Below are 24,817 nucleotides of genomic sequence, written 5' to 3'. Positions count from 1 at the left end.
ACAATCCTCTCGTCCAAGCTTCCAGAGCCAAGAAATCGTGGTAGACTCAATCCCTCTGGAAGTCCCTCTAGTACCCGATGAAAGACTTCTCACACTCGCAGCAGCCGCCCTCTACTGTACCAGGGACGTCTCTAGCAGAAACTTGGGCATTGTATCTGCTAGAACGGGTGACACATGTCCTGGAAATCCTAGTTTATCTAAACACAGGTTGAGATAGAAATAAGAAAAAATGGGAGTGAGAAAGATTAAGTGTGGGAATAAGAAATGAGGAGAAAAGCGTTGAAGTTGAGCTCTCCTAGGATCCAGGTGCTGGCTCGGCGCTGTGTCCAGTTAAACTGGGCGCGACAGGGTTCAGCTAAGCCAAGAAGGGGGCAGCGAGCGGCCCGCAGTCAGCATCTTGAAGAGAAGAAGGAGCGCTCCCAGCCGCGGGAAGATAAGCGTACAGGCGGCCCCAAGGCCCACACAGGCGCAGCCCTGATCTGGCCACTTGACTAGACGCTCGCTCCAGCGCTCGCAGGCCTAGGGCTCCTTACAAGCGTTGCGAGGAGACCTGAAAGCGGGGCGGGGACGCGCAATCGATCTTCAGAGCTTTGGGTCGTGAGCACACGTGTGGAGCACGGTTGTGGCATGGGCGTCTGGCCCCTCTCCTAGACCTCCACGAGGTGCGGACGCGCCTCTGCCCCGCCCTTTTGTGCGCCCTCACCACTAGAAAAAGAGTTTTCCTCAGGGTCGCGTGGGAGGTCGCCCCAGCCCAGCTCAGCGTTCCAAGAGACCAGAGACTGACCGGGAATCGATGGGTGCAGGGAGAAGCAGCAGACGCGCTCCGCCTCCTGTGCTCGTGCCCTAGCGCACCAGACCCGACCTAGAGCCGACTGCAGCCTGTTGCGGCCTTCGCCCTGAGGGTGGGGGGCGGGGGGATGTAGAACAGCTGAGAAAGACGCAGGGAGCAGCCGAGGAGGAAAGGGAGGGACACCGAGGAAACAAAGTTCACCCAAGTGAATGCGTCTAATTACTCCAGGGTTCTCTCCGCAAAGTCTACGACTGCAAGCAGCAAAGTCAAACTACGTCTCCAAAACGCAGTGGGCAGAGCAGGAGGGCTTGTGTCTCCATTTTCGCCTCAGGGCGGATCTCGGACACAAGTCCTCTCCAGTAATTCCGAAGCCTCGAAATAAGACTATGCTGGGAGGAGGGGTTGGGGGGTGACTAATAAGAAGGCGTGGGGGTGGGGGTGGGGAGTACGCGGCAAGAACCCTGCTTTCCAGAATTCTCCCGCCACTGTCTGCAGGGCCCAGAGCGCACGTCGCGGCTAGGGACCAAAATTGCCGCTCTCTTCGAGCGCCCCCAGCGTGGGGTGGGGCCCTGCTTTCCCGCGCCAGGACCGCTCCACCAGGCGCCCTCCGACGGAAGCTGGACTTTTCTTAAGGAAAGGCAAATTAAAAGTCGGAGGAAAGATCTTTCTTGCGGCCCCAGCTGTCGCTCCTAATGGTCTCGGGGAACATACTAAAGGAAAATGACTTTAAATGACAGTCTTGCCATCCTAAATAGTCATGAGCAATATTTTGGTTTCTAGCAAAATTTAAAAGTAAAATGGGGATTTCCGTATGTTCATTTTATTATTAAAAACGAATTACTAAAAAGTGATGACCTGTTTGGAATTCATATCTTGCTTTACCAGCAAAGTCAGCCAGTATCGACTGAACACAATAAATGCAGGGGTGCGAAACGTGATTGCTCGGGTTCGAGTTCTGTCGGATGCACCGATCTAAGCAGAACTTTCTCGAAGACTTGGAATTGGGTGCGCTTTTTTTTTTAAGTCGTGGCTGAGCCCTATGGGGAAGAAGGGTTAACTGGGCGTCGGCTGAGACCCCAAACCCTCTTCCTCCTCCATGAGACTCCAAAATTGAGTCAGTCCCAGCCCATAGTTGCCTGGGAAGCTTGGAATCCTGACAAATTCCAGGGTGCGGCCACGATGCAAGCGTTCCTATTCTGACAGCCGGGACAAGTGGGGAGGGGACCTTACAATCTCCTTTGCAGAAGAATGTACGAGAAACTAACTTCCAGGCCTCTATTCAATAGTCAAAATAATACTGAGAAAAAGTTTTAAAATTTCCAAGAATAGATACTCTCCTTTCCCCTTCCACCTTGAGGGAACCTGTCTCCATTTTTGACCTGGATTTGAGAGCATCGGGGCTTGAGACAAGCGAGTCTTCCACAGAGAGAGGCGAGGCCCAGGCGGGGAGCCCCTCAGCCTTTACTCTCGGCACCTCGGCGCTGCCGCGCGGCGGATACAAAAGGAAATGGACGAGCGTGCGACGCGAGGCGGGGAGCTGGTGGCTCGAAGATGCGCAACACGCGCAATGCCTAGAAGTGCTCTGGTGTCACTCCCCTGTATAGAACCTGGCGAGATGGAAATGTATCCTGTACTGGAAAACTCTGTGATCAAAATATTGCAATGAAATTAAACTTTTCCCTCACAGGTCTGTTTGTATCTTGGAAACATTTCTGCAATGCTGTCGCCTAGGTTTAAAATACAATTAGATAATTTGATATTCTCGTTGACGCACTGACACCGAGAAAGCCAAGAGATTCTCCAAGCAAAGTGAAAATGAACCTTCAAATGACATTCTTAAGTTTTCAAGAGTATCTATATCTCCTTGTTGTGCTCCTTGCATGCAGAGAACCAGTGGCCCCGTAAGACTTATGACCGGTGTTTTTTAGGGGAGGAGGCACCTAAACTATCTAGGAATGGAGTTCAGCGCCAGAAAGAAATACACAAGATAAGGTCGTTGGGTGCCGCTGTCACTGCAGGGCGCCATCGGCTCCCTGGGCCTTACATACGTCTCTTGTGAGAATCGGTACCCCAAATACACTCTCTCTCTGTCTCTCTCACACACACACACATCCACCCATCCACAGCGGAAGGCCAGCAGGGCACCCAAAGAAATTGTGGCGGTCGCCTGGACCGCAGAAAGGCAGACCTCAGAAAGGAGCAGGCGACCAGCGCTGCTCACTGCTCACTCGAGCTTTGAATTAAGGGCATCTTTCCATAAACTCAAAATGGGGCTAGATAGCAAAGACTTAAAATTAGACCTTCCCTCAGAGCTGAGAACTGTATGGTCATGTCTTCGGAACAATGATCATATATTTTCCATTGCTGGAACGATGCACAATAACTGAAATGCTTAAGAGGACGTGGGAATACCAGGGCGGTATGAAGCCCTCATTACAAAGTTTAATCTCTTTCTGAAGAAGGTCATGCAACGTCTGGCTTTTGGCAATGTAGCGTGTTTGTTGTTTTTCCTCACTTTACTCCTAGAAACATTAGGACAAGAAAAGTCCTCAGCTGCATCTGAAAAGATGCAGGGGCAATGCATGCGACGCTCTTTACCCGAGCAACTCGGTGCGCGGCCGGGAGTTTGACAGCGACTCTGTGAAACAGAAAAGGCACTAGCCAATTTGCAACTTAAGAATCACAACTGAATGTTCAGCGAGCTGGTGCAGTCGGCACGCGGACGTGGTGGAGCGTCATCTCTGCCTACTTTGACCCCAAATTCCCGGGAGGCGAACTACCCGACACCCCTTTGGCCTTGGGTGTTGCGCCGCCGCTTCCTTAAGGGAGAACCAGTCACAGAGTTAGTTTCTGGGTTCAACTCTCGGGGATTGTGTGACGGAATGTCATTGTCTCGGTGCTGCAGACACCTGCGAGGGAGATGAGTGCTGAAGGCTCTGCAGATTCCCAGCATTTCTAAAGAGCTTTTCTCTTTCTCTTTACTTACTGCTTTGTGGCTTTACTTGGGCATAAGATGTGAAAACAAAATGATAGGGCTAGTCTCATCCTTTCAAGAAAGTCAAGAAATTGAACATTTCGTTATTATTTAATCTCTTAATGTGGCCACCCTATTTGTCCCTCAGTTGCCCGGAGAAAAACGCATCTCGTAAAAATAACCTTATATTACCACCGAGACCTGCATTCTCTTTTTGCTGACCAGCAAAACGTGTCTTTTAAAAAGAGGGGAAACAAGCAAAAGAAAACCTGAGCGCTCTCATGACAATTTACAGTTCTAACTCTGCATATTAAAAACAATAACACTCTTCGTAAATTTCAGTGACCCAAAGGCCATCTGTAATTCACTAGGGTCAGCGAAGGAGACTGTCCGCATCTTATGCTCTCTATGAATTCATGGCTGCCCTAAGGTGAAACTCATTGGACCTCATCTGCCCAGCGACAAGGGTTCTGAGCGGAAGCAGCTTCTACAGCATCAGTTTCCTTTCTTTTTTGAAAGTTGGTGCTGGGTGGAATCCTAGAGGCCCGGCTACAACATGCTTATACTAGGCCCAAGACCCAACACACAGATATTTTATCATGTACCTGAGAAACTTACAGGGGAGAAATTATATTCTAAAACTACAAATTGCACCTCATCACCATCCACTGAATGAGGAAAATAAAGAGTTGTAAGAAATACCTCTACTGAGCTCTGCTCTGTGCCAAAGTGAACCAAGGCTCAAAGGGCCTGAACTGCTTTGCCCTTTCTCCATGACCCAACAGTTGTAAATTGAGAAATTGGAAAATCGGAGATTACACACAACACTCCTCAAATCCATGTTGACTTCTTGAGTCTTAAAAAGATACTTCCTAATCACTGTGCAAGACAAATACTTGACAAGACTCCGACCTTGTTCAAGTTCAAAAGCTTTTGGGTCTCCAGAACTTCTCTCCTGAAAGCTACACTTACTTGCAAAGTTAACAAAAGAATTGAGATATTCTAAATTGATTCTAATAAATATTGGTCACCAGACTGGAAAATTCTGGTTAAGAAAAAATATTTTACTGAATTATCTGGATAATTATTCTGGTTCACCTGATTTCTTTTGCCAGAATAGATTTAGGCTGTCAGTTTAAAATTCAGATATTGAATAAGTGACCTATTCCAAATTAATCTCCAACTGTGTATGTTATGTTGCTGTTTAGTCATTATTTTTTCCTGACCCAAAAAGAAGACAAAATTCTGTTCATTTACATGGTTTATTGTTGTAAACATTAAAATTGTCTTTCTCAAAGAAAGAATTTATCAGAAAAAAAAATCAGCGTCTCTAACTTTCATACACCATAGAAAAAAAGGCAGTGACTCATATCATGTGCCATACTAGAAATATACAAAGAAAAATACTACAGAATATGGCAATATTAAAATTCTTACTCAAACAAAATAATAAATTAACTGACAATTTTAGACATAAAAAAATTCAAAGTGCTCAGTAATTTCCAGGGAGTTATGTATATTATAAGCACTCTGGAAACAGTCAAAAGCTGCTGCATGCAAGTTTTGTTTAGCTTTAGACAACAAAATAATCAAGATATAAACTTTCTTTTTATCAACATCAACGGTACATACAACACTTACAAACAAGGAATGTTGGACGGTGTTACAAACACTATGTGTCCCTTTTGTCAGGATTTTCTGATGTGTAATACTTGTGCCCACCTATTTTACAATTGAGAAAATGTTTAAGCTCAGATAACTACCAATCTTTATAAAATCTAACAGACTACATAGTGTCTGAAATACTATTTATATAATATAGACATTACTGAAGTAGCAAGTGCCTATAACATTTTCAACCTAGAATCAACATGCTTGTCCCTTTTTTATGTATTTATTTTCTTTTTTTTTTTGCAAACACACTTATCTTTTAGAATTTGTAATATTTATTCATAAATAGGCACAAAATAATTTAAAAAGCCAAACTGCATTGGGTAAATTTACAAGCCTTTGCCTTCTTCAACTCATGCCACCCACGCAACATTTAGTTTTACTATATATTACAGCTTTCTTTACAGCAGAAAACTTTGAAGTCTTGTTAAAGGGCAATACTTGTGGGTCCCCTTAAGATGTGTCTGTGTGTGTCTGTGTGTGTGTGTGTGTGTGTGTATGTGTATGTGTGTTACATTTGTCTGAACTGCAACAACCAAGCATGGCCAAACATTTCCCATTATACATTATAGCAATCTTTCTTCTGAACAACAAACTGATTTTTAAACTGAGAATAAAAAGTTTATACCACTGTATTGTGTGTAGTCCATGTTCTAAATCCAGGATGCCCCGGAGCCAAAATGCCCTTTCAGGTTCTGCCTGCAGGTTAGGAAATAGCAACAGTTTTTGTTTGTTTGTTTGTTTTCTTTAGGGATCAAGGGGGCTGGGAGGGTTACAGAAATGGGGGGCAGCTTGAGCTGAGACAGCTCACACGGCTATCTCTGCCCATGTGACTTGCCCCCTCTGGACAGTTTCCGTTATCTTTCCAGTTCCTTTGAAGTGCTTGGGAGGAGGTCTTAGAAAGGTAAAGTGTCCAGGAAAAGTTTGTCAATTATTGCTGGCGGTGGCACCAAGTCTTCCAATTTCAGGTAGAAAATGCGCTGTAGCCCCTGTGTGCAAAGGGTACGAAGTTCTGGGAGCTTCCCCAACAGTTTGGACAAATAATTGGGGCGGTTCAACCCCCCATTGTTGAAAGTCACGTGGTCTTTGAGACAATTTACAATCTTGTTTTGCAGCTCTTCCACTCTCTTGGGTTCCTTGAGCCCGTGTCTCTCTGCAGAAAACATAATCAGAAACAAAAGAAGAATGTACAAGACAGTTAGCTAGTTGGCAAAACCAAGGAGAATCTGTGACAAGGGAAACTCAGGACAAATCCTGCTAGGCAGTTCTGGAGGGGAAGCGCCCTGCGCCTGCAGTACTGACCTGTGACCATAGCCAGGGCAGCAATGCAGGAGAAGGCAGAAATGTCGATGTTCATATTCTGCAAGTTGGAGGAGAATTCAACAATGGAATCAATCCATTCCCCAAAGCCACGAACGCATTGCAACCTGTGCAAGACCACCCCATTGCAAAAGATGAGTTTACCCTCCACTGGGTTGGACCTGCAATTAATACCAAAGAGAGAGAGGGGAGAAAAAGAGAGAGAGAAAAGCTAAACAACTAATTACTTGAAGAGCAATAAATGAGGGATTTAAGAGGCACCTAATTACTGAAGAGTTAATAAAATGTAGACCAGTGGACCTTGAAAGGGTTTAATTTCATAACAATCAAGAACGCCCCCTATCCCACCTCCATTCCATTCATCCAAGGCTTCTGGGCTCGCTCCTTCCCTTGTCTTTTTTTGTTTTCTTTCTTTTTCTTCCTTTCTCCGACTTTCATTTCCTGTTCTGTCTGTTTCTCTACCCCACCCTCTGGTTTCCCTTCCTCCCTTTCTTTTCCTTTCTCGATTTCTCTCACAACCTCCCTGGATTGTCTCCTCCCTCCCTCATTACCTGTATGCTAATCGAAGGACAAACAGTTCTAAGAAAGCTGATTCAAAAAGCAGGTCTTGGTCGGCTTTGGGCAGGTCTGCGAAGCCAGGGATCTTCTCCGCCCAGCCCCGGATGATCTCCATGGAGCCAGTCAGGAGATCATAGAATTGCTGGATATGCTGGGTGTCATCTCCACTCATCTGATAGTCAGGGTTCGCCTGGAACTGGAATTTCATTTTAAAAAGCACTTAATGAGGTTCTCTAAAATATATAACCCGTGAAATTGCTAACCCCGTTTCTAGTAGGGGAGCCAGGTTTTTATAACAATTAAACCTCTCTCTGACCAGTAAGGAAATTAGATGTTCCGGGGCAATTAATTCAATTAGGGATGGTGCCACGAGGTCGCTGCTTTAAATATGTAAATTACCATTTCCATACAGACTAAATACAGTGCCATCCAGCCCTGGGAAACGTTCACTCTTATCTCCACAAAACAATTGACACGTTAGTATTCATGCTAGTCCCAGAGTGGGCCTCGAGCTGAGACGCCCTTTTGCAAATCTTAATAAAATTGCAGTCGCTACCAGGTTTGCTCAACATACTTCCTCCAATTAAAGCCCACATATTTTTCACAGCTGGAGTAAAAAGGATCTGACCACTTGATCCCCCACCCCACTGCCATTCTTTACACCCTCTCCTTCTCTTCCCTGACCCCCAGACAGGCCCCACATCCTTCCCCAGCACAATGCCAGGAAGGATGAGGATTAAAGCAGCTATCTCTACGGAGGACTGGGAATAAAGTAGATTGGGAAGGGGGAGAGTTTGTACAGCCCCTGGATTTCATGGTAGAGGCACTGGTGTATATGAAAGAGGAGGGGTGATGGGGTAGTGGGAATTCACACAGCTTCAAACCCTGTGGCGTGTCCCTCTCCTCCTTCCTCTGTCCTGTCCTCATGTCTATGCCCCCAGCTACATGGATTGTCTGAAGGTCTGAATCCTGAGGCCCTGGCCAGAGCTGCGAGGCATATACAGCCTTGCTTGCCTACTTTACCCCCATTGAATCTGAGAGTTAATGGTGGATGTGGGGAGGGGTCCTGCCCATCTGTCGGTTTGTCCACATGATATCCCCCCCGCCAGCTTCTTACCCTGGAATAGTCCAGGCTGGTCATAGCCGGGTTGGAGTCGACATGGGCCCTGACGAGGGCACTGATCAGACTCACCGGGGGCGAAGGGGGAGAGGGCTCCTGTGGGCTCTTCGGTTTCGAGGGCAAACGACCTCTCCGGCCTTTTAAACTGTCTGTGCGAACCACTGCAAAGGAAGAGCCCTGTTAGCGCCGCTTTTCCGAGCCCAGGCCCAGCTGCTGCCTCGGTCCCTCCCCGGGGAAGGCCGCAGCCGCGGGGCACCAGGCTGAGCAGCTCAGGGCCCCAGTGCTTGTAAAGCCTTTACTGACTAGAAGCATTAAAAAATGCGGGGTTATTTTATGTCTTCCTCCAAATGGGTCGTATAGTTAAAGGAGAGAAGGGCCTGGCGGCTTTCTCTAGGGGAGGCCGGGCAAGCAGGCAGCTGCAGGGTCCTGGAGGCCAGACTGAGGGGGTGTCGGAGATCCCCAGCACCGGGAAGTGGAACATGATGCTGGAGTATGAGCAGTGGTTTCCTAAGGGCGCAAACTGGAGGGTCGGCAGCTCCCCCCAACCTACCTTCTTTGACCATCCCAACAGCCAGACACTTCTGAAATCGGCAGTACTGACAGCGATTCCGGCGACGCTTGTCCACTGGGCAGTTTTTATTTGCTAAACACACGTATTTTGCATTTTTTTGCACTGTGCGCTGCAAAAGGAGACAATATAGACCAACTTTTTTTTCTTCTTTTGAAAATCAGGCAACTCGGAGAAAATTTCTATTATGTGGCTGGGGTCTATGATTCCTCCCCACAAACAAACACATACACATAATTCCATTTTATTTTTTTCTCTTCCTTTTCTTTCTTTTCTTTTTTCCTCCCCCAGGGCATTTAACAGAAGAAAATTGATAGCGTTAACATTTGAGCTAACCTTGCCGCTCCTTGCTGTGTTTTATATGCCAAGAGAAGGAGAAGGAGACGCTCAGTAAATACAAATCCGTGGGCATTCATATTATTTACATTCCTTGGAGACCTTCTCTATTTAAAATGATAAGATTATTCAATCAGGATGGCGAAATAAAGAGATCACTTAATTTGACCATAGGGAATTCTGTTCCACTTGGTTAGCTCAGACACGGTTCTCTGTCCTAACCAATTTCATTCTGAACAGGGAAGACAGCTCCTAGCACATGCAAATGACCCTCTTCCAACTCCGGCTCCAGCAACTTCGGGTGGGGTCGGCTGAGTGCGAGAGGGATGCGACCCTGGCCTCCCAGTCTTTCTGCTTCCCTTTCTCAGACACCCGGAAGTCCCCACCGCAGCCCGTGGTCTCCTGCAGGGCAGCTTCGGCGGACCCCGGGGAGCTGGGCAGTCCCCGGAGAGCTGGGGCTGGGCTGCTGGCACCTAGGCGGAGGGCACACTCCGGGGTCCCGGGCATTAGGGGCTCCCTACCTGCCTACTCCGCTCCCGCCAGTGCTCACCTTAAAGAAGCCTTTGCAGCCCTCACAGGTGCGCACGCCGTAGTGTTGGCAGGCCGCGTTGTCCCCACACACAGCGCACAACCCCTCGTTGGAGGGGGAGCCCCGCGACGGCGGTGAGGGCACCTGCGTGTCGAGAAGCTGCGACGCGTGGCCGATCTGCAGGCCAGGGAAGCCCATGGACGCGGGTTTGCGAATGGGGTTGGGCACAGCGAAGGTCTGCCCGTCCACCACGTGGTGGCTGCCGGCGGGCTCCGGGTTCATGGGGACGTGCAGGGGCCCGTCGAAGCGCATTTGGCAACTAGACACCGGGGTGCCAGGGGGCGATTGCTTAAAGGAGAAGAGGGAGAGGCGGGAGACTGGCGTTTTCCTCTGCTCGATCATGTGCGTAGTGGCCACGTAGTTCTGGTGGAAGTTGTGGAGAGACCCCGGGTCGTCCCACATGGGGCTGTGCTGCACCTGGAAGCCCGGGGTGGTGGGCGTCGGGGGCGAGGAGGGCTTGTAGTAAACCGACCCGGAGTGCGGCATCATCTCCTCAGACTGGGGGGGCAGGTGGCTGTGTTGCTGGTAGTTGTGCATCTGAATGTCTTCTACCTTAATGGAGGACTGCTGTCCGGACAGGGGCATTTGGTACAAGCAAGGTGGCTTGACGTCGTAGCCTGTGCTGTAGTTGTCCATAAAGGTACTGAAGCTGGGGAGAGAAGTGGTGGCAGTGATTTCAGTGTTGGTGAGGTCCATGCTAAACTTGACAAACTCTGGAGTTAAGAAATCGGAGCTGTATTCTCCCGAAGAGTGGTAACTGTAGCTCTGAGAAGCGGGGCTGGCTCCTTGAGGCGAGGACCCATACTGCGCCTGAACACAAGGCATGGCTGGAAATGAAACAGGGTGATAACACACTCAGCCTGGTCAACTGAACACTTTCTCCCGGGCTCGGGTACACCTGGAGCTACACCGGCAGCCCGCGGCAGTCAGAGAGCATGTAGGGGCGCAAGAGGAAGGGCAGGAGAGAGAGAATGCTGCAGAACAACAGTGTAGGGCGTGGAAAGACTAACCAAATAAAGACCCAGAGCTAAAAAGCTACTGAGGGTCTACACTCCTGGGTATTTCCAAACATCTCCCCCATGCCCCCCACTCATCCCACTCAGATGAGCCTCTTCTCTGAAGCTCAGATTCAGCAGTCTCTTTCTAGAAATGACCATCTAGAAATGCAGTTGAATTTCACAATGAGAAAGTTGTTCCCGAAGGCGATGGGTCGGGCAAACCTTAAGTTACAGGGTTTGCCTTGTCCTGTTTCTTGATGTTTGGGGAACTCCGAAGACTAAAGGAAAGAAATGAAGTTGCACTAACCTTCAGCCGAGTTACAGGCGTTTTCGAGGAAATTAAAGGTGGACAGTGTCGTAATTCAATGAAGGACAAAGTTTCCAAGATTTTTAGAAAAGCAATGGGGAGTCCAGCCTGTCCAATCTCCTCCCTGAAATACAGACACAGGAAGCTTCAGGGTTTCTTCCCGACAGAGATTCAGCTGGGCATATGTAGACTCACCAGGCAGGCCCTTCCATGCCTTCCCTGTTTGTCTCATTGGAAATGAGTGGGAAGCCTTTACCAAACACAGCACTTAAAATGAATGTATAAAAGAAATGACTTGAAACAACAGAAAATACCACCCATTGCACTGTGTAAATCCTTGCAGAGAGAGGATCCTGCAAGAGGAAAGCTAGTCCATGAACTCATTTAACATTTATGATGTAATGAACTGGCCCCTTTGCTATAGTGTAGGTGGAGAGGTCATTTCCATCTTAGGTTAATTCAGGACCTCAGTATGAAGACTAGAGTCTGAAAATACAGCATTGGAACCTTCTCTTGCATTTTTTTTTTTTTCTGTGGTGAAATTGCCTTTTCTTTTGGTAGAGGGGAAGAAAGTAGAAGTCAAGAATATAAAATGAGAAAACAATCTTCCCCCTTACAAAATGTTAGAAAGGCCTTGACTGAGAAGGCAATTTGAGTGGAAGCATCCTTACTTCTAAAGTGCTTTTGACAGAGCACTGGGATTGGAGCTACAGATAAATTGACGTTCACTTTTCCAGAAAACTTGTCATTCAGCATCTTTAATGGTCACCAGGCTTGATGGTCACAAGGTGGGAAGAGGGGATCTACTTTTCCAGGAGCTTCTTAGGTCAATTGCAGAGGGGGGACATACTGCTTATATGGTATTGGCACCAATATTAGAAGTGTTTCCCAGCACAGCAAGATGAACACCTTCCCCATAATGCCTTCCACGATCTGCCTTTCTGGAACAAGGCATTCTTGTGTCCTAGTAATTTTCAGATGTTCCCACTTGGAAGGCATTCTAGAGCACAGTCAATCTTATTACTAATGAAAAAAGAAAGCCAGTATCCTCTCTTTTTATTCTTTCCCCTCCCCCACAATCTTGCTTCATAGTGGTGGTGGGGGTGGGTGGGAGATTACCCAGAAAAAGCAGAAAGGAGACTCGAACCCCACAGCCCTTAGAGATATTCCTGTGTTGGATATTAACCCCCTGGTAGCTCCACAGTTTCATAACTGTACTCTTTACACATTCATATTCTCTCTCTCTCTGACACATTCGCAAACCCAAGGACAGCATATGTCAAAACCAGAAATTTCAGGCAACTTAGTAACAGGACACGCTACCAACACCACCCTTACTCAACAATACCAGGGAAACATCGCGCGCTGGCCAGCCGCGGAGACACAGTTCCCAAGCAACGCATAAACTGAAGAACTTTCTCTCCCTGTCAGTTTGTGGGCAGCTTCCCTCGTATACATAGGACTTGGAGTCTCCGTGTTCACAGGCCACAATCAATTCCTCACTAACAGCAAACTTTGCGCACATTTCCGCGGGCTAGTCCTCAGCTCCCAAACTGTGGAGTCTCCCTTCCACGTCTACCAATGAGGAGCCTGGAAGCCTCTGTCGAGAGCCAACTCCCCACTAGTGCCAAAGCCGAAGTTCGAACAAATGCCCCCGGTAACTGCGCGCACGCACTCCCCATCCTTCGGTCCCACTCTCACTAGAAGCCTCTGGCTCCCACTTCCAGAGAACCTGTCCCACACAAGTGGAAAGAAGAGACGTGCAAAAGAAGGAAAAAGCATAAAAGAAGGCGAACTGCATGGGCTGCATCTACTCACTTAGGAGTTCTCCGCGTCTCTCTTCATTCATTCAACTCCGCCGAAGTGCAGTTCCCTCTGGGAGCCCGGGCGCCGGGGTCGGGGAGGGGTGGGCGAGCTGGGCGAAGGGAGCCCGGACACCTCACGGAGGGAGGGAGCAGGGACAGGCGGCCGGCTGGACAAGCAAACGGGACCGCGGAGCCGTGCGCGAGCCGCCAGGCGGACTGGCCCTGACCGCCAATGTGCCTTTGTTTATGTGGCTCGCGCTGCCGCTGCCAACATGCACCTAAAGTCTCCGCGCGTCAGCGCGCGTCAGCGGCCCGCCGCCCAATCGCCGCGCTGCCGCGCTCCCTGGACTCCTGGCCCGCGCTTGCTTTGGTATATTTCCGACCTGACGTCACGAGCAGGGCCGATTTTAAGGTGGGAACCGCTCTGCGTTCACCTTGGTAGCCAACTTGGGTGGTTTTTGGTGTTTTCTTTTTTTCTTTTCTTTTTTTTTCCGAAAGAGGTGTGACCTCTCCCAGGTCCGCGCAGCCCGCAGCACCGCGACACTTCACTTTCCCCGAAGCCCCTGCGCCCTCGCAGCGGCTCGGCCGCTCACATGTGGGGAGGGTGCAACAAAAGCACCGGCGGAAGGGAAGGCCGGCGTGGGCCAGGTAGCACGCACCTGGAGCCGCACGGAATGGGATGTGCCTTGCAGCGCCCTAACCTCTCCCACCCACCTTCGTCACCCCCTTAGCGGAAGAGCTTACAGATGTCCCATGACACGAGACGCTCAGAGGGCTCACGCAGTTCGGGTGGGATTTCCCTACCCGGTTCATCCCCTTTTACTCCCTTTTCCTGTCCCAGGCCTTCTCCTCTTCTGGCATATATTCATTCTCATTATCTCTCTCTCTCTCCCCCCCCACCCCCACCCCGCACACTCCCATCTGAAAGGGAATGGGAGTGGGGGTAGGGCCTATTTTTCTGTTTCCTTATTTCCATGCAGTGCCCACGTTCGATGGAGGACGTGGTGCGTGGGAGGGGTGAGGAAGGGGAGAGGGTAGACAGTGACCGTGACCCAGCTCTTTAGAAACCCCAAAAGTCAGAGTGAAGCGTCGCCCCTTTTCCTTTCGCAGGCAATGCAGCCGAGCAGCAGGCAACAGGTGCGCCTTCTGCAGAAAGGTACTCTGATTCCCACCTTCTGCAAACTCTCTTTCGATACTCCTCGGTGCCCACCAACTTGTACCCCTTCCACGAGTTTTAGGGAAATAAATCGACCTTCATTTGAAACACAAGGTCTATCACAGCCTCAATCTTAGAGCCCAGAAAGACTGGACAAGAAAAGCGAAGCGGGTGGGGATTGGGGGCAGCGTCTCCGCAAAGCGTAAGGTGTGAGCCTACAGCCCAGCCGGGAGAGGGGCCCCGAGCTGGCTGTGGGAGCGTGTCCCACCCCCGCAGCCGTCCGAGTCGCCGCCGATTCTGCTTTGCAAGTCATTTCCCCTCGCCACGCCGAGGGCGCAGGGAGCTTTCTAGCAAAGGCAACGCCACAGCTCCGGAGGGCAAGCCCCCTCCCCGTCTCCCCGCCGGAGCTGGGAGGGCTTCCCAGGGCTTCTCCAGCGGGGCTTCCAGCGGCCGGGCCTTGGGAGGGAGAGTTCGGAGCCGCCCCCGCTTTTCTACTGGCGCAGAGCGTCCCAGCAGCCCCTCCTTTCTCGGTGTGGCTCGCTTCCAGGCCGCCGGGACCCTTTTGCAACTTGCCCCCCTACTTGTATTCTCAGTACCGGCTGATGGCTCCGTGGAACTATTCAGGATCCCGGGCTGCTCAACCCTAATCTGCAGCCCCGCCTTTGCCTACTCCCTGCTGCCCCCAGCTCGCCGGCGGCTGGGGAGGCGTTGCCATCAGATGCCCTGCGGCTGCCCCAGGAAGCCGCGGGCTCTTCTGCGCCGCAGCCTCGGGGAAACCTACGTGACCACCTTAAGTTTCCCCCAGATGTTGCGGCTGCCGCTGCTGCTGCCGCCGCTGCCGCCGCTCGGCGATGCCCTAGCGGGCGCGAGAAAAAAAATAAAACCAGGAAGTGGGTGGGGGGGGCGGGTTGTGGTGGCGGGTGAGGGTGTGTGAGCAGGGGTATGAGGAGGGGAGGGCGAAGAATAGCATATTAGCATGAGTTCGGTAGCGTCAGCGCCCCGTGGGCAGAAGCGATTCCATGCGAACGAAAGGGAAAAAGTGAGAGTTTGGAGAGCTGGGGAGAAGGAAGGGGGTGGGGGTGGCGGTGACGCAGGGGCGCAGGCATTGACGCACCGGCCAGGCTGGGCCCAAAATAGCAGCAACTCCAGCTCAGAGGCGCCCTCCCGGGTTCCCTTCCCCTTCCGCGAGGGAGCAGGGTGCGGCCACGGGAAGCTTTCCTTGATCCCCGCGGTGGGCGAGGCTCCCGGCCACTATTTTCAGGCAGTCGGAAACTCAAGCACAGGCACGCCGGGATGGCAGTTATTATTTTTTAATATAGTCCTAGGAAAACGGGGGCCGGTAGAACTTTAAGGTTGTAACCACCAGCCTCCATACACATACTCCCGTTTAAGGAGATACATTCACTCTGCACGCTTCCCCCTCCCTCATTGCCATTAAAAACACATTCAGTTTAGGTTAGGTTGAACCTGGGACAATTTGAAAATGCCTCCCCAGAGAGCTGAAAAGTGTCCTGGAGTTCTTAAAGTGAGCTCCAAGGAAGCCAAACATTGTAATATGATGCCTTATTCTTTAATAGCAACCTGTCGAGTGCGGCTTCCTGATAACAGCCTTTGTCCAAGTCTTAATGCAACCAAGAATGAAGGGTCGTTTTCACAGCAGCTTATTATAACAATTATTAACAACTGGGAATAGAATGATTAAGTATAAAATTAAATATAAATTAAATATAAATTGAGAGAAAGGGGAGAGCTTTCTCATCTATTCTATCATCTGTGTAAGAGTTCTCTCCTCTTCAAAGTCCTATTCTGGTTTCTGGGAAGCTTTTACTGTTTCTTAGGAAGACACGCCGGATGTAAGACTGTTAAACTCGTTTAAACCAATTTTGAATAAGCTGCATCTTAGGCTGGGGTTTCTGTAGGGCCCGGATGAGCTGGGTTGGAAAGGATTCAGCATATAGATCAGAAAGTGTTTTTTTTTAAAAAAAAAAAAAAAAAAAAAAAAAAAAAAAAAAAAAGGCCACGCTCAAAACCCCAGACTAGTTTTCCTCACCAGATTGTGATGGGACGATGTCTCAGTAGCACCGCCAATGTGTGTGTAATTGACTGATCCAGTCAGTAGGGGGCCTGACTCTACAACGTTCAAGAGAATCACACACACACACACACACACACACACACACACACACGCTATTTACTACCTAAGTTAAACCAAAGAGAATGCTGCAGGCCCAAATATTCATATTGTGCTGGAATTCATAAATAACTAAAAATTTTTGATTCTATTCTGTTTTCTCCAAAAGGGAAACAGTTTTAACACATGGGATTAGGTTCACAAAAGATTTTCTTTATTTCCTCCTGCTCATGCTTAACTCACTGTTAGGTCACAGAAGGAAACAATCAAACTGGTAATAAAATCTCTCATTTTATCACCAAGAAGTTCAAATTGGCATACAGTTTGGAAAAATGAAAGCATGTTTTAAAATCCTATGATTACATGTTTAAATAAATTATAGTTTAGAAGGAGATTCCTGTGGGTATATTTGCTAGTACATAAGAGAATGCTTTTGTGCATACAGATTTAATTACACATATGGAATCAAAATGTAGAATTGAACAACCTTTCAGAAAATGTTAAAACGATGCTTTAGGCTAAAAGAAACTGAAATTCTGCATTTATATGACTGCAACCCTTCAAGATTCTTGAACATAAATAGTTCAAATAAAGTATTTTATAACTCAATTAAAATGACAATAATGGCTTTTTCAGGCCCCCACAGCTGATATAACTTCAAACTATTGCCATGTATAAATGTGTAAAGTTACCCCACAATGAAGGTCTATTTTCTTAACGATTTTTAAAATGGGAGTAAAAATTGCTCCTATTCTCTTTTGAAACCAATTGAAATAAGTTAAAAAGCATTACTATTAAGAAACACTATTGGATGACCACAGAAAAACATTTAGGAAGGTAATGTTACTATATTATCTTTTATGACATTAACCAATATTAAGCAGAACATATTGGTACATGTAAACATATTTTCATTAAAAATCAACATAAATAATACATATACTCACATCAAAACCAAAGTATTTTATTTTATGCATGGCTAGGCAAATTATACTTAATAAAATTGAGCTTTTGGCATAATTTAGAAAGCAAACATGAATGTAATCCCATAGGATTTTCTATTTTAATGCATGGGAAAGAGGCCTTTAGGGATTTATTTCACCATTCTTCCCAAATGAATTCAGAATAGACCTTACAATGCAGATATAGTGAGACAGACATATCTGTTATGCTGTAAGAGTTGAGGCAACTTTAAGATTTTTCATAATAAAATTACTTTGTAGAACCTATTTTTAGCATTAAAAGATATATATTTTAAATTACATTTGGACAAACTAATTCACAGCATTTGTTGCCATTGGGCAGTAAGTCACATTACTGATAGAAGAAATAAATTTTCACTTTGAAAAAAATCTGTTTCTGAAAATACAAAATTAGTTTTTACTTCTGAAAGTTTTTTTTGTTGTTTTGCTTTTGCCATTTCATTTGCATTGACAGGATATTAATTGACCAAATTGTTTGTTCCTTTCTCATAGGATGATTAAAGAACAAGTCAATTGCTTTGTTAATATTCACATTTTGGGTAGTTGTAGCTTTTATTCAGTATTTCTCAGCCAATTTTTACCAAAAACCACTTAACGCAAATACTTTTAAAATTATTTTTCTTTGATACAGAACTCAGTACTAGAAATGTGTAAAGATGTGCAGAAAAAAAAGAGCATTCTTTTTTCTAGAAGCATCTTCTTGTAAATTAAAATTATAAAACTGAACATATGGTAAAACCTCATGCCACTCAAAAAGTATTTTGCATAATAAAAATCCTTCTTTTTTCGTTAATACTTGACACACAGTAACCATCTCCTAAATACTTGCTTTTAAATTAACCACTTAATATTTTCTTATTTAAGAACTATTTTTTATTAGGCAAAGAAGAATAACTTTGGTTTTAGATTTCATTGCTAATTTTAGTAAACATGGGTATCACTAAAATGTACAAAGTCCTAAAAGACAGTTTAAAGATTCTGAAAATAAGTTGCTACATGCTAAGAAAATATCAAATATCTGCAAATTCTAAAAGTAGTTAATAACATTAGTAACACTACCAGTATTAGATAGCATTTATTTAAATTTAGATAAAATACATACATTTTGCAAGTTTTTATATGTAAATCACAAGCTGGCTAGTTTTTGTTCTATCTTTAATGATAAAATAACCACTTTTGATTTTTTCCTCAGACTAATTGGTGGATGGAATGTCTCAATTTAATTTAAAAAATGAAGGTATTGATAATATTGCAACAAAGACATATATGCCCTTTTCCTCATCAGAATTCTGCAATTATCAAGCCTACAATTTTAACACTACAAAAGTAACTTAAAGCAAGGACCCTTATAGTGATAAGTAATAAATCTAATTACCATATCCTTTGAATAGATGTAATATAAATTTCATTGCTCACTTAAAAGTTCTAAAGTTAACAGCATAAACTTGAAGTTGAGTAATTAAGTAATCCTTATATAGACACTTATTAAAGTATTTATACATATTATCTTAAATCTACATCTATCATTTTGCCAATTAAAATTAGGACTTTAATTGCAATTAAGTAATTTAATTGCCAATTGAACAGCAAAATTGCTAAGTGACTAATTTTAATGCCTATTTTAATTACCAATCATGACTGGGGAGGGAGCTAATCAAGTTACATCAAGCAGCACCAGAGTAATGATGTGAAAAAAAAAAAAAAGGCAGAACAAACATTCAAGGCTACATGCTTCAAAAAAAGAAACATAAATTAAATAAATGCAAACACAATCCCATAAATGTATACAATACTGTATTTCAATATCTTAATACAGAACATGAAAGAAAACAAGATTAATGAAAGAAGCCCCTCTCAATCTTCAAAGTAAAGGCAACCAAAGTCAAATTTTATATGGTATTTACATGGCAACCATGCTAACCCAGATGAAAACAAAAGCTGTATACAGTCGAGAATAAAAGGCTGTTTCCTGCTTGGCTGGTTAAATATTTACAGACTGGTAGTTAAAAAAAAATTCTTAAATGAAATACCATAAAACAGAGAAACAAGTTTCCAAATGCAACAACGTGGATTTTGCATTTGAAAAGCCAACAGGGCAAGTGCAATGGGGCACTATACTCTTTCCTGGTTGTTCCTCTCAGCCACACTCACTTGAATGAAGAGTTCTATGAGAGGCCTAATGCCTATCCATAGCTGTCCCATGTTACCTTGAGAAAAACAGACACCTGGCCAATCTTAAATATTTTAAATTTATTCGGGAGTAAAAATAAGAAAGCAGCTAGGATTACATCACAGTTAAAATTACTTAGCATGGGGAATATACCTAATTCAATAGTCTTTCTTCATTCAGTTAGAATAAACATGCCCACTCAAGATAAAGACTGAAAACCAGCAGGCAACCAGAAACACTGGTGAAATTTTTCTTGGACAACACAAATATATTTTCAAAAGTTTTCATATTCAGACTAATTCTCAGATTAGCAATATGGAGGGGCACTATTGAAAGGAGGAGGTGAAGTTGAGAACTCAAAAAATAGAAAGTGATTCCCTGTAGACAGTAACAATTCTAGTACTTTCTGACTATAGGGTTTCCCTTGGCAGCCAGCCACCTCATTTAGAGTAACAATGGACATCCATCAAATCTTCATTTAAAATAAAAGTCATGCTGCAAGATACATATTTTATTTTTGCTGCCATATATATATACCAAAAATATACCTACTTATGTCTACAAAAGGGCCCAAGATTATTAATGAAATATATGTAAGCCTGCAACTTGAGGAAAAGCAAATCGTGAGGCTTGGGATTTTATTTACTAATGGACTTCAATTCTGAAATGAAGCACAGCAGGACTTTTGGCCTGGCTTTTGAAGAAGGAACACTTTAATAATCACTGGGCCTGACAAAAGACTGCAATATCTGTTCATGACAATAACAGCTTTATAAAGCAAGTTCTGTGTGACCGATTAAAGGACACACTCACCGCCTATTCACAAGTCATGGAGATGGAGTCATTATTGACAAGCTCACCATCACTACTGATCATATTTAAAACACATCGAGTGCTGGTGCTACAAAGAGAAATAAAACCTCAGCCATCAAAAGATTTAAAAAACAGCCCCAGAAAACAAGATTGCCATAACTTATGTATATCTTAATGTGTTCTGTATAAGATTTTCTCCTGTATACACACACAAAAGATCTTATTTGATAATAATTATCAAAATTATCGAACTAACTCAAGCACTAGGTAACAAATCAGCCACTACAAAGGAAAAAAAAAAGGAGAAGCATCGTCTTATAATTTCACAATAATTCTGAAAGGACATGATATATAGACAAACTTTTAAAATGTTAACACTTTCTGAAACTTGACATGACTGAAAGTAAATACTTTTTCAGACTGTTCATGTCCATCTTGGGCATTCTGCTAGTCATTAGTTTACATGAATTAATGTTTACATAGAGCTAGAAGCAAAAAGTTTTAAAAGTATGTCTCTACCTTTCTGATATCCCTTAGTAGGTAAAAGTAAACATAAAGTTTAGAAATTCTAGTAAATTATTTTACTTTTTGCCCTTATTGTCTTCCCGTGTGATCTATCTGTATTAGTGAACAGAAAATAAAGGATACAGTAAGACGACCACGTTTATAATCTGAAATTAAAGGCAATCAATTAAAACATTTTATTAGTCACCAGGATATTTAAAAATGAGACCTGTGAAATATTGCAGAATCAGTCCACTAGGAGAGAAGCAGCAACTTAAGTATGCTGTCACTGATATGTTGGGAGGAAAAAGCAAACTACCAGTACCACCATGTACATGATTCAAATTAAGCTACATAAATCATGAGTGCATGGGGTTGTGGGTACAGAAACTGGTTCGCTGAGGAGGTGCTACTTACATTTCCTGTATTTCATATTTCTGAGAACTGTCTTCTGTAATTTCCAAAGTGTAGGAATGGTTGAAGTTTGAAAATAAATGGAGAATTTCAAATAGTTAATGAATAGATTTAGGAGCTATACTGAAACAACTAGCAGAAAATACATTTTCCGGAGTCCTTTAATTTTGTACGCTTAAAGTATGGTGTTCCTAAAGATGGCTAATTCTTGTTGAAGTAACTAGCTCTGGAAGTCATATTTTCCATTTCTCCATACTTCATCTATTAATCAGTTGACTGGCAATTTCCGACACCACAGTTTTGCTAAACTTTATAAATTTTGCTTCCTCCAGAGGTAGGAGGGGGAAGGAGATGGGCAATACAGAAACAGATTTTACAGCCAGAATATGACAAGGCCCCTTAAACTACAAATAGATGTTGTAGAATTTGAAATGTAGCTCTGTAGCTCAATTTATACCACAGAAATTGCGAGATGCTATCTTCCTGTTGTTATAACGTATCAGGTCAAGGGATATAAATTGTACCAGGTAATTCATTTTGCTGTTCAGAGAGTCATTAAGTTCCTCCCAGAATATATGTGATTGATATCCCTGGAGGTGAAAGGCTAAAGGAACCATATGGCAACATGTTGCATTCCGTATGCTATCTGCCCATCCGTGCTTAAGCTGTCATTAGCAACATCTGTACCTTACGGAAATCCAGCTGCGCCGACGACGGCTGACGGAATTGTACTTGGGCGGGGGGGGGGATCTAGCTTAGCGCCATTAACTTGAGACTTAGAGTCTATCTACCAGGACGGATGGAAGCTTTCACAATTAGACGAGACGACACAAATGCTTTATTAAAGTTTAATTTTGAACTCCCAATTAGCGAAAGTACATTACAAATCGATTGCAATTTCCTAAAAGGTGCAGCAAGTTCTCTGCCTGCCTGCCACGTGCGAGACGCTCCACAGCGAGCTTCCCCAGCTCCCGGCAGCAGAAAGGGGATGGTTCAGAGCCGGTCTCCGCATCCCAGGAAGTCCCTAAAATCCGCGCCAGCCCCTCCTCCCGCAGGGCGGGGGCGTCCACTGCGCGAACCCGCCAGAGGTGTAGGGGGAAGTGTGGGGGGCTGGTCCGCAGCCTTCGAGGGGTGGGGCGACAGGAGGGAGCGGCCGGGGGAGGAGAAACAGGCGGGCGGCGGGAGAGGGGCCTCTATTATCTCGGCTTCTCGGGAGGAGCCTCATCTAGTCAGTCACGCAGAAGTTTCTCTTTCGCTCTCCGCGCTACACACCCAGATTGGCTTCCAGCGCGCAGGCGAGGGGGGCGAAGGAGGGGGGACAGGAGTCGGGGAAGGGCCGGCCGGCGTTCACACCCACCCCTGCTCCGCTCCTCCCGCCTCAAACAAAGTCACCCGACTCTAGGTCCAGGATACGTTACCTGCCCGGCGCTCCCGGCCCCTCGGTCACCGCATCCCCCGCTTGGCGCGCCTGGTACGGGTCCCGCTCCCCGGGGCTCACAAAGTGGCCGCCCCCGGCTGGGTAGATGCCCCTCTCTCAACATGTTGGGGCGGTTTTTGGGGTAGAGGGAACGCGGGAAGTGAAAGCGGAGGCTGGGGCAAGGGGAACTTACTGATAAAATAGAAAAAAAAAAAAAGCCCACAGGGCCCATGTCCTGGCCGGGGGCGAAATAGGCCTGTTACCTTTCGGGGGGTCGCGGCCGACAGGGAAAGGAGCCGGGGAGTCGCCCGCCCCCCTCCCCCCTCCCCCGGCCCCCGGCCCCCGGCGGCGGCGGCGGCGGCGGCGGCGGCGGCGGCGGCAGCTGCACACACAGAAGCCCATTGTCACCGGCGCCCGGCGCGCAGCCCCGCGGACTCGGCCCCGCGGCCAAGCGCGTCAGCGGCCCCGTCAGCCGGGCCGGGCTCCGTGACGCGCGCGCAGCCCGCGCTATAAATAACCTGCCGCCGGGCGGCCTGGGCGGCTTTCCAGTGACGCTGGGGCCGAGGCGCGGGAGGAGGAGGGCGAAAGGAAACAATAAAACCGCCCGCCAGCCTCCCAAGCTTCCCTCCTCCCTTCCTGGGCCGCCCGCGGCCCTTCGCGCCGCGCTCCTCTTTCACCGCCCCGCCCCGGCGCGCCCTGCGGGGAGCGCCGTTCGCGGGTGGGAAGGAGCCAGGCGTGCCGGCGTCCCCGAGTGCTGCCGGGGCCCCGGGGCTGGAGGGGGTTTTCCCCGCACCCCGGGATGGCGAGGAGGGAACTTGGTGGCAAGTTTAGCGAGGGGATCGCTGTATTCCTTTCTAGTCCAGTTAAAATGTCTCGAGCTTTTCCCGCTCCCTCACACACCTATTCTAGTACAGGTCGGATGCGTTTTTGTGGTAGTTAAGTCCTCAACCGAAAACAAAAGCGAAAAACCTGTCGTCTTCAACGTAAGCATTATCTGGGTTTTTGTGGGGCCAGGCTTGTATTAGTGTTTTCATTCGGGGGGTTGTATTATAGAAAGGGTGCCCCGTAGTAGCAGCGTGGTCAAGGGTTCCAGGACCCAGTCTGTCAGCTCCGGCGCATTTACAGGTCTTTTTGCCGTAGAACTTAGCGTAGGCCTGAAACATGGCATAAATGAACTTTCTAAAAGTCTATAATCTCAACGTTAAAGAGATTACTTTTTAACTTTGGACTTTAATAAAGGCTCCCACTTAAAAGGGGCTTTATAGGAAAGTATTAATATTTTTGTGGAGACTCTCATTGCTACCTTCCATACTCAGGCAATTCTGTCACACACCCTGACACTTGTCACTCATTAAGGTACCCACATACAACTGGAGGTAGTCTGTTTTCTTGGGACCATCAATTAATAGACCATAAAACTGTATTTCGTCTTGAGCAAAATGTCTCAGCTGTGAACATGTTTTCTGAGGTGCTGGTGTAGATGTAGATATAAATTTGCAGATGCAAGCAAGGTGACTTGGCATGGGTAGAGTGAGTTACTAGTGTTGGGGGAAATGGTTCTTAGTTCACTAGTGAGGCAAAGTGGTATAGTAGAAGGTTCTCTGAGCTGGGGTTTAGAAGATAAAGAAATTTGAATTTTAATTATGTCTTCACTGTACTTTTCTGTGCCACCTTGCAGAAACCACGGCCTTTCTCTGCCGCACTTTCTTCATTAAGGACTGATAGTTCCTTTTCTACCCTAACATTCTAGGATGTTAAAGGATATTGTTGTGTCCAGGGATAAAGTGTTATCAAATATTCTTCATTAAGGACTGATAGTTCCTTTTCTACCCTAACATTCTAGGATGTTAAAGGATATTGTTGTGTCCAGGGATAAAGTGTTATCAAATAAACGTAAGCACCCAATGTCTCATGGGAGACAGGTAACAAATGTAGATTAATTTGGTCTTCCGACATTTTAAAATTTTGTACATCTTAAAATATATTAGGACCACTTCAGGAAAATAATGAATTAAAATATACCATTAAAACTATTTTAAGAGGAAAAAACAGTTGTCACAGTCTGCCTCATTTACAGGACAGCAGACATATTTACAGTCTAATGATGTCACAGGCCCTTTTCAACACCACGTTTTCTCATGTGAGCAAATGGATTATGGGTAGCAAAATGCAATGAGATCACTTTCTCCAATT

At 46.1% G+C, this 24,817-nt stretch overlaps 1 protein-coding gene across 4 annotated transcripts; it reads right to left on the bottom strand.

Annotated features, from left to right (window-relative positions):
* Positions 1–5,012: 5,012 nt before the first annotated feature.
* On the bottom strand, positions 5,013–23,074 carry NR4A2 (nuclear receptor subfamily 4 group A member 2). 4 transcript variants are annotated; one of them, XM_055292080.2, is made up of 8 exons: positions 22,626–23,074; positions 11,232–11,355; positions 9,888–10,753; positions 8,984–9,113; positions 8,431–8,594; positions 7,307–7,509; positions 6,738–6,916; positions 5,013–6,588 (listed from the first exon to the last, which is right to left on the bottom strand). In XM_055292080.2, exons 3-8 carry the CDS (start codon positions 10,749–10,751, stop codon positions 6,332–6,334), a joined length of 1,797 nt encoding a protein of 598 aa, XP_055148055.1. In that variant the 5' UTR covers positions 10,752–10,753; positions 11,232–11,355; positions 22,626–23,074; the 3' UTR covers positions 5,013–6,331. The 4 variants fall into 4 exon arrangements, with proteins under 4 accessions (XP_055148055.1, XP_063465558.1, XP_055148058.1 ...); XM_063609488.1 differs by having other exon boundaries at positions 9,888–10,575; XM_055292083.2 differs by lacking the exon at positions 22,626–23,074 and adding an exon at positions 13,050–13,068 and having other exon boundaries at positions 9,888–10,575.
* Positions 23,075–24,817: the final 1,743 nt, after the last annotated feature.

Source organism: Symphalangus syndactylus, chromosome 9, assembly GCF_028878055.3.
Source record: "Symphalangus syndactylus isolate Jambi chromosome 9, NHGRI_mSymSyn1-v2.1_pri, whole genome shotgun sequence".
NCBI classification, from domain to species: domain Eukaryota; kingdom Metazoa; phylum Chordata; class Mammalia; order Primates; family Hylobatidae; genus Symphalangus; species Symphalangus syndactylus.
Note: the sequence above shows the minus strand (reverse complement) of the source record. Positions and strands in the feature narration are given on the sequence as shown.

Excerpts from the sequence above, each read along its gene's own strand:
- NR4A2 (XM_063609487.1), bottom strand. The coding sequence starts at position 13,080 with ATGAATGAAGAGAGACGCGGAGAACTCCTAA. Across the intron at positions 8,595-8,983 it reads TGTTGGGATGGTCAAAGAAG|TGGTTCGCACAGACAGTTTA; the intron begins GTAGGTTGGGGG and ends CTTCCTTTGCAG. Across the intron at positions 6,589-6,737 it reads TGCCCTGGCTATGGTCACAG|AGAGACACGGGCTCAAGGAA; the intron begins GTCAGTACTGCA and ends TGTTTTCTGCAG.